Source organism: Papio anubis, chromosome 5 (genome assembly GCF_008728515.1).
Source record: "Papio anubis isolate 15944 chromosome 5, Panubis1.0, whole genome shotgun sequence".
NCBI classification, from domain to species: domain Eukaryota; kingdom Metazoa; phylum Chordata; class Mammalia; order Primates; family Cercopithecidae; genus Papio; species Papio anubis.
In genome coordinates, this window is record NC_044980.1 from 112,609,953 (window position 1) to 112,618,687 (window position 8,735).

An 8,735-nucleotide genomic window follows, 5' to 3' on the forward strand; every position below is an offset into this window, starting at 1 on the left:
ATTGGAGTTCTGCAGGGTGACTAAGAATTTTCTTTGACTTTCCCAGGCAAAGATGGAGAAACGGAAAAGTTTTGGGCAGAAGGAAAGTCTGTACAGAATCTCTAAGATGAAGAGAATGTGCACTTTCTTCAGTATGGTTGGGCATAAAATTCAAGGGAGGGAGTGACTGGGAAGGGAGACAGAGCTCTGTTGACTGTGTTAACAAGTTTGGACTTGTTCTATGGGCTAATAAGCAGAAAAGTGACTTCATCAGATGTGTTTTAGAGAAGTCACTAAGGTACCTGGTTATGGAGTGGATTTAACTGAGCATCAGCCAACATGGAGTAAGCTCAAATTCTTCTGTGTGTGGACCAGTGTCCCATACGGGACTAGGTAGGTCGCTGGGGCTAAGGTGGAGGGTAGGGGACAGTGAGTTTCGTTTTTTTGTTTTTCTGTTTCTTACATGAGGCTGCACCACCACATTGATTCCACTAAGAGTAACATGCTCAGTAAATTTCCTAATTCTGCAAGGCAGATCTTTCTTTGCATTATTCTAAATTACCTTAGGATCCAAAAGGGCGATCACTATAGAGAAAGGATCTGGTGGCTGGGCGCAGTGGCTCATGCCTGTAATCCCAGCATTTTGGGAGACCGAAGCAGGTGGATCAGGAGGTCAGGAGTTCAAGACCAGCCTGGCCAACATGGTGAAACCCTGTCTCTACTAAAAATACAAAAATTAGCCAGGTGTGGTGGCAGGCACCTGTAATTCCAGCTACGTGGGAGGCTGAGGCAGGAGAATCGCTTGAACCTGGGAGGCAGAGGTTGCAGTAAGCTGAGAGTGCGCCACTGCACTCCAGCCTGGGTGACAGAGTGAGACTCCATCTCAAAAAAAAAAAAAAGGGAAAAAGAAAAAGGGTCTTGTACATGTAGTAGCCTGTTGGGGTGATCAGGTCCCAACACCAGGTCGTGGGGGTGACGAAGTCTGGCGGAGTCAAAGGAATGAGGAAAGAGAGTTTGAGAGAGAAAGTGGCAGCCAACGCGAGTATGAAGGCTGTGAAGGCCCCGAGCTCTGGAAGCCCAGACTATTTATTGGTGATCAAACAAAGAAACAGGTGGTGAGAATGTGGGGGTCAAAAGGGCAAGCGCATGATCTACAGCTGTGATGGTTTAGCATTTCTTTTGAAGCATATGGAACATATTCTGCTACTGGAGATAATGGGGAGCACGTTCTTCTAGTTTAAGTTAGAAACAAGGAACCAGCAAGTCTGGACTCATTCCAGGGACCACGAGGGGTTTTATGCCCTGAGCCCTGGGCATTATGTCAGACATGCAAGACCTGCCTCAACTTTTTTCCCAACACTCAGCTTTTTCCCAACAGTAGCCAAGTGAAAATAACAACTGATGGAAAAAAATGAAATTTAAGGAATTCTGGGGCAGGGACCTAGAAGTTGTAGCAGTAAGGGCCAAGACACTTGCAGAATTTCTAGCTTTATGACTCCTGGTCCTCTTTACCTTCTTTTCTTTCTATCCCCACATGCTTGTGAGGATGAAAGGGTAATGACCTTTGATCATATTCCTTTTTATGGGCCTTTCCTACACATTCAGTAGCTTCTTTCTTTGTCATGAGAAAAAGATTTAATTAATGGTCGTGATGATAAAATGAGTTGCACCGGCTGAGGCAATGTATGCCACATGTTGTAAGCAGTGGCAAATGTGGAGTAGTTGTAAATTTCTTCAAAAAAATTTCTCTAGTCCAAATCTGCATCAGCTCAGCATGCAGTGCTGCTCCCCTAGAACAGAGCAGGACAGGCCTCGTGGGCTCACCTCAAAGGAGGCAATGGAGTTTTGATTGGACCTCACCACAGGTAACCAGTTTTTGCTTCAGAAGAAGTTATCAAAAAGCCAGAAAGCATCTCTCCTCTTCAAACTAGTTGCTGAATACATCACTTATTTAACACCCTCTCTTCTCCACCAAAGGCTGTGTGTGTGTGTGTGTGTGTGAGAGAGAGATCCAGATCTAGTCAAACATTTCAGAAGTAATGTTAAAATAAGAAATGAATTCTCTATATGAATGAATTTCAATACATTTTCGTGTATAGACTGGTCTAAGTCTCTTGGCTTTCTAAAATATTTACCTTGTTTTTATTTTAAGAGAAGACTTAGGCCTACCTCGGGGGAGGGAGCTACTCCTGGAAGACTCTTTAGCTTCACTTTTGAGGAAGGTTAAATATTCCTGTGGAATGAATTCCAGGATGTGAAGGAAGCCTCCAGTCACATTGATAAAAGATCTTCAGTTCTGTCAAGCACAGACTTAGGAAAGGTTTCCTTTTCTCCATATGTGTGCGTGTGTGTGTGTGTACGTGTGTATGTGCACACACACCTATGCATGCACACCTATGTCTACATTTAGATTAACGCTGAATTGTGTTTCACAACCAAGGTGCAAGAAGGAAGACTAATCACGGCAGACACCCCCACTGCCTCCCTGCCACCCTGCGTGGTTTGAAAGCAACAAAATTCCCTTAAAGGTAATGTGCTATTTATCTTCCTGTCAGTCATCCAGTACCATTTATAAATTCTAGAGGGTTAGTGTTAGTAAAACCCTCTTGCTTTCTATTCCTGAGCATGTTTCATCATTATACATTCTGATCTTGGAAATGTAATCTTTAACAAGGTACCAATGTCTGTGAAATGTCACTCCAACAAAGGATATCAGTATTCTCCATGGCTTTTGTTGTATTAGGATTTGACCTTCATTGCTAATTGTTGGTCTGTCTTCCTCGCTTACAGCTTATTTGAATGTACATTTCTTCTATCTGTTACCACTTCAAAGCTTTTGTCTAGAAATAAAATAGCATAGAAGGGTTTTCCCCTATGATATCCTTTTCCTTTGATACAAATAATTGAAAATTGGGTATGATAGCATAAGAGGACTTAAAGTTTGAAAGTTTTAAGAAAGATTTGGAGAATCAGGAGTAAGAGAACAAATGCACATGAATATAAAATATTATTTTGCCCAAAATGCTACTTAAAATGGATTTGAATTTAGGTTTATTATAGAAGATGGTTATACATTAGGTCTTTGAGGTTCTAACATCCAGATGTTCTTTAAAAATCTATTTTAAAGTTCTAACTGGAGATTTAGAATAAAATTGCCAGAATGTTAAGAGGTAAAAGAAAAGTCAGATTGGAAGGATGCTACAAAAAATAAACTTCCCCATCAATGACTAGGCAGTGTGAATGGAAGTCAGATGGGAAAGGAAACAGATGCAGAGATGGTCTTGTAATTAATGGAGCTTGCAGCTCTTTAAAAATGTTAAACTTGGCTGGGTGTGGTGGCTCACGCCTGTAATCCCAACACTTTGGGAGGCTGAGGTGGGCAGATCACTTGAGGTTGGGAGTTCAAGACCAGCCTGGCCAACATGGTGAAACCCCATCTCTACCACCCATCTCTACTAACAATACAATAAAAATTAGCTGGGCATAGTGGCACAAGCCTGTTATCCCAGCTACTTGGGAGGCTGAGGCAGGAGAATCACTTGAACTCGGGAGGTGGAGGTTGTAGTGAGCTGAGATCACACCAGTGCACTCCAGCCTGGGTGACAGAGTGAGACTCTATCTCAAAAAAAAAAAAAAAAAGAAAAAAAGAAAAGAAAAAGAAACAGAGAAAGAAAAGTGCTAACTTGAAAGAGGCAGGTACAGAGCATGAAATGAGAACTTCTCATAAAAGTCTACCCATTTGGCAGGGCCACTAGGTGGGAAATTTCTTCATTTTTGGTACACAGGCTGTCGTTTCAAAGATATGAAGACACAGGTCTTTCTCTGAAGGTTGTGGATGGTCATATTCTTTAGATACAATTTCTAGAGCTTAGTGTATACTCATTCTAAGGAAAAGATTTCTCTCAATCTAAGGACCTAAGAAAGCAATGGGAGGCAGAAAGAGAGCTTACTCTGGTTTGTTACTTCAGGAAATTTCTTAATCCCTCTAACCCTAACTTCCCCATCTGTAAATTGGTGATGATCATAATAGGGTTGCTGTGAACTTAAATGAGATCATGGATATTGGTTGCTCAAAGAAATACCTGGCACATAGGAGCTGCGTAATAAATGGTAACCAGCAATTATTATTAAAATCATAGAGAGTAATTCATCTTAGGCTTTTGTCAAAAGAGACTTATTATCTTTGCTCAATTGCTTAGATGACTTGTGAACCCCTCTGAATTTGCACTTGGCATTTGTCTTCTATTGGCAACTCTTTCAGTGTCCCTCCAGTATCTCTTAGATCTTACCTCTTTGGTGCACTTTGGCAGACTTCCACCTGGCAGATGGTGTCTGCCATCTTCCAGCCCAAGAGCTTCCATAAGCTATTGATGCCTGCTCTGTCTGTGTAGACAGCAGGGAGGAAGGGATGGGAGCTAAGAACTCTCCAGGAACAGCTCTTAACCAGGGACTGATGGGAGGGGTACACAAATGCCCTAGCTCCCTTCTCCTTCAAGTGGAATTTTCTGATTCCCAGAGTTTCTCTGTGGATTAACTCCAGTTGCCTATAATATTACCCAGTTAATAACAGACCCTTTAATGCTTTTTTTTCTCTTCTCTTTCTTACCATCTTACTCCCCTGTTGGATGTCCTCTACCCCATTTCTCACATTTAACTACTTGAACTAGGACGTTTATTACTGGGTTTGAGTCTGGGAGAAACCATATAAAGACGTTTTCTTGAGGAAACAAAGTTGTCAAGTTGCTTTCTATTCATCTATTAATATCTATTAAATAATCTTTTAATAGATTGTTTTTTGTTTTTCTGTTTCTTATATGAGGCTAGACCGTGCATTGATTTCACTAAGAGTAACATGCTTAGTGAGGTTTTTTTTGACAGTTAAAATGGAATTATTACTTTTATTGACAATTTAGGGGCATAATGGACATTTTCACAGAACAAAAATGAGACAGTCCCAAGATAATGGAGTATAAAAGTATAGCATACAGGTTAATACTCTTCACCCTCATCCTCTCCCTCAGCACTATCTGTTCCAGCCTTCTCATAATCCTTTTCAAGGGCAGCCATGTCCTCACGGGCTTCAGAAAACTCTTCTTCCTCCATCCCCTCACCCACGTACCAGTGAACAAAGGCATGCTTTGCATACATCAGGTCAAACTTGTGGTCCAGGTGAGCCCAGGCCTCAGCAACAGCTGTGGTGTTGTTCAACATGCACACAACTTTCTGTGCTTTGGCTAGATCCCCACTAGGCACCACAGTGGGAGGCTGGTAGTTAATACCAACCCTGAAGCCAGTGGGGCAAAAATCTACAAACTGGATAGTACACTTGGTCTTGATGGTGGCAATGGCAGCAACGACGTCTTTGGGAACCATGTCACCATAGTACAACAGACAGCAAGCCATGTATTTACCATGGCAAGGGTCACATTTCATCAGCTGAATGGTTGGCTCAAAGCAAGCACTGGTGATCTTGCTAAAGTTACCTTTATGGTTAACTTACATTTCCCTATACACATTACTTACTTACAGTATTTTTAAAATAATTATACAGTGTAAAAGTGGTATAAAAAGCATAATGACTGTATTAATTTTATAATTAAATGCATTCACTTTAAGCATGTAAGAGTAGGGATATGGTTTGGCTCTGTGTCCCCACCCAGATCTCATCTCAAAATTATAATCCTCACATGTCAAGGGAGAGACCTGGTGGGAAGTGATGGGATCCTAGGGATAGTTTCCCCCATGCTGTCCTATGATAGTCAGTTCTCATGAGATCTGATGGTTTTAAAAGTGGCCATTTCCCCTGCTCCTTCTCTGTCCTGCCACCGTGAGAAGATGTGCCTTGCTTCCCCTTTCCCCCACCAAGATGGTGTAAGTTTCCTGAGGCCTCCCCAGCCACATGGAACTGTGAGTCAATTAAACCTCCTTCCTTTATAAATTACCAGTCTTGGGCAGTTCTTTACAGCAGTGTGAAAACGGACTAACACAGTAGGTATCACTTATGTGAAATGCTAAGGGGTAAATAATCTAAGATAAACAGTTCCAATGTCATTTAATTCCAATGTCATGTACAGTCATGGAATCTTGCTGAATTCAATTGTCTGCAAACAGTAGTGATTGGTGACATAGGAATACTAGATTAAATTGATAGCTATTAACCAAGTTGAGAAGAATGGATATGAGAGGGCAATTGGCTGTCAGTTCATATTCTTTTACTACTTTATTATTTAAAAGGCAAAGTAAAAAGTGCAACTCTCTACCTTTCTCACTTTGTTCTCTTATTTGAGGAATAAAAGGAGTGAAAATGGAAGCAACGTATAAGTTCTTTCTTAGTAAAAAGCAGATTATCTTCTCAATACAACTTTAATTAGAAGGCTATACCTGCATAACTTAATAGGAGTAGCTTGATTTTGAATTTGGAGCCCATCTCTAGGAAGCAAATGGATAGAGACCAATAGGAAGGGACTGAAGGGGACAGGAAGGTTAAGGGCTCACCTGGAAACCATATATAATCACAGCTTAATATGTTACAACTGCTTCTTTATCATAAATATAAAAGCAAGGTCATAAGCACCCCACATTTATAGTAAATGTTGATAACATTTTATCATCATGACACCTATTTTTCATTCTTTCTGAGGTAGGCAAAGTCCAAATTTCATGTCTTCCCAGGTTTACTTTTCTAGTTTCATGCACTGACTGCACATTTGATTTTGGGGAACTGTTCCCTCTGTGTGTCAGGTTGGCAAGAGGTAAGAAGTCTCTCACTAGTGATGCCTACTCATAGGATGGTTCTGCCTTCCAAATACACCTGGGACCATACATTCAGTGTTTTGTGTTTGCCTATCAGGATGGTTTGCAAATGATATCAGTGGTTGTATCTTCAAAATAGCAGTTGTCAAACTCTTATTTTCCCAGCAATTGAATAATTTTTTCAGATATAATATTCTGTAGAATTCCAAAACATAATTATATATGAAAACACTGATTCAACAGACAGGTAGCTGAAAATGGTAACAGCCTGCAATATACTCTCACTGCACTCATTATTTATCCAGAAACATGAAAGAGACGGTAAGAAATTTTCATTTCAAAATTTAATCACCAACAATATCTAACTGCTGCTTGTATTTCTCATTATAAACATCAAAGTCAGACAGGTAAGTACTAAAATTTATAATTCAACAAAATGAAGACATGACCTGCTAGAAATTAAATTCTTATTGGAAAATCGACTATTACATGATAAGACTATGTTCCAAGCAGATTAGTCTGAATCTTACCTGGCGTAAACGTGGGAGGGTCATGTTATAGCATGACTGGGTTACTGATATGGGAAAAATGAGTTATATAAATCTTATAGAAGATACAGTTTACTGTGATAAGCTCAAAGGATGTGCACTTAGCAAATTATACCAAGAGATATCAGGCTGAGGGATATTCAAGGATCATGGATTCTCTATTCTCCTTGGTTCTCCCTATACAAAATTCTATCTGGTTGCAAGAAACCCAGATTAAGGCCTCTTCTAACCCTTTATAATTCAAATTTGTCACCCTGAAACTCCAGGATGATTTCATAACATGATTGCAAAATCCCATTAACCAACCCTGTAGTAACTTAGTCACAGTGTTTTTTTTTTTTTCACTTCACCACTAGCGTCCTCTTGCTACACTGCCACAGATTATGTAATAATTACCAGGTGTTGTACATGCCCACTATGGGCTGGCTTAGCAGATAGGCCTCAATAAAGCCATCCACATATGTGGGGTCTTGCTTATACATCTGAAGAATGAGAGTAAATCAGGCACTGACTTTAAAAAAGAAAAAGACCAGGGCTAATATATATTTTCACTAAGAAATACTTAGCAGATGGTCATTTATACACACAGATTTTTATAGAAGTTTTTTTTTTTTTGAGATAGATTTTCATCCTGTCATCCAGGCTAGAGTACAGTGGCGTGATCTAGGCTCACTACTACCTCCACCTCTTGGGTTCAAGCGATTCCTGTGTACCAGCCTCTTGAGTAGCTGGGACTACAGGTGCCCGCTACCATGCCTGGCTAATTTTTGTATTTTTAGTAGAGACGGGGTTTCACCATGTTGGTCAGGCAGGTCTTGAACTCCTGAGCTCAAGCAATCTGCCCTCCTCAGCCTCCCAAAGTGTTGGGATTACAGGCGTGAGCCACCATGCCTGGCCTATAGAAGCTTTATACTGAGATTTGCACACAAGAATGGTTTAATAAGGCAATACCTTGAAAGGATGTTCACCAAAATGTATTAAAATCATGTCTATAATACATGTGAGTTAGTAATTTCTAGTATACTCCCAAAGTGTTAAAATATATTAAAATAAAAAATTTGGGTGACATTATTTGTACGCAACGTGCTCAACTATGCAGAATTTTAGAGCTTCTAGAAACATAGCTTGAAAATAAATCCTAAACTGAGGTCTCTGACTTTGGGGGGCTGTTTGCAAATTGAATTTGGATTATTGCCATTTTACAAATGAAGAAAGAAAAAACAAACTTCTCCCTCTTAAAAAAAAAAAAAAAAAAAAAAAGTCAAAGGAATTTCATTTGACCCAGTCATGATTACTCAGGAACTCAGTGGCAGAAATGAAAAGTGGAGCTGAGGTCTTCTGTGCTGAAGTCTAGGAATCGAATGAACTAAACTTCCAGTAAGTAGAGCCTAGCACTGAAGTTACAGATTAGAGCTGAATTATTGTAATTTGGTGTAAAACAAAATTCATTTCACT

At 40.0% G+C, this 8,735-nt stretch overlaps 1 protein-coding gene across 1 annotated transcript; it reads right to left on the bottom strand.

Moving 5' to 3' along the window:
• Positions 1 to 4,968: 4,968 nt before the first annotated feature.
• Positions 4,969 to 7,286, bottom strand: LOC101006966 (tubulin alpha chain-like). The gene is made up of 2 exons (XM_031666824.1): positions 7,263 to 7,286; positions 4,969 to 5,448 (listed from the first exon to the last, which is right to left on the bottom strand). Exons 1-2 carry the CDS (start codon positions 7,284 to 7,286, stop codon positions 4,969 to 4,971), a joined length of 504 nt encoding a protein of 167 aa, XP_031522684.1.
• Between the last annotated feature and the right edge of the window lie 1,449 nt (positions 7,287 to 8,735).

What these genes read in the sequence shown, in the direction of transcription:
- LOC101006966 (XM_031666824.1), bottom strand. Translation starts at nt 7,286, where the DNA reads ATGACCCTCCCACGTTTACGCCAG. An exon ending in CCCTCCCACGTTTACGCCAG is followed by an intron (nt 5,449 to 7,262) that starts GTAAGATTCAGA and finishes AACTTTAGCAAG; the next exon opens with ATCACCAGTGCTTGCTTTGA.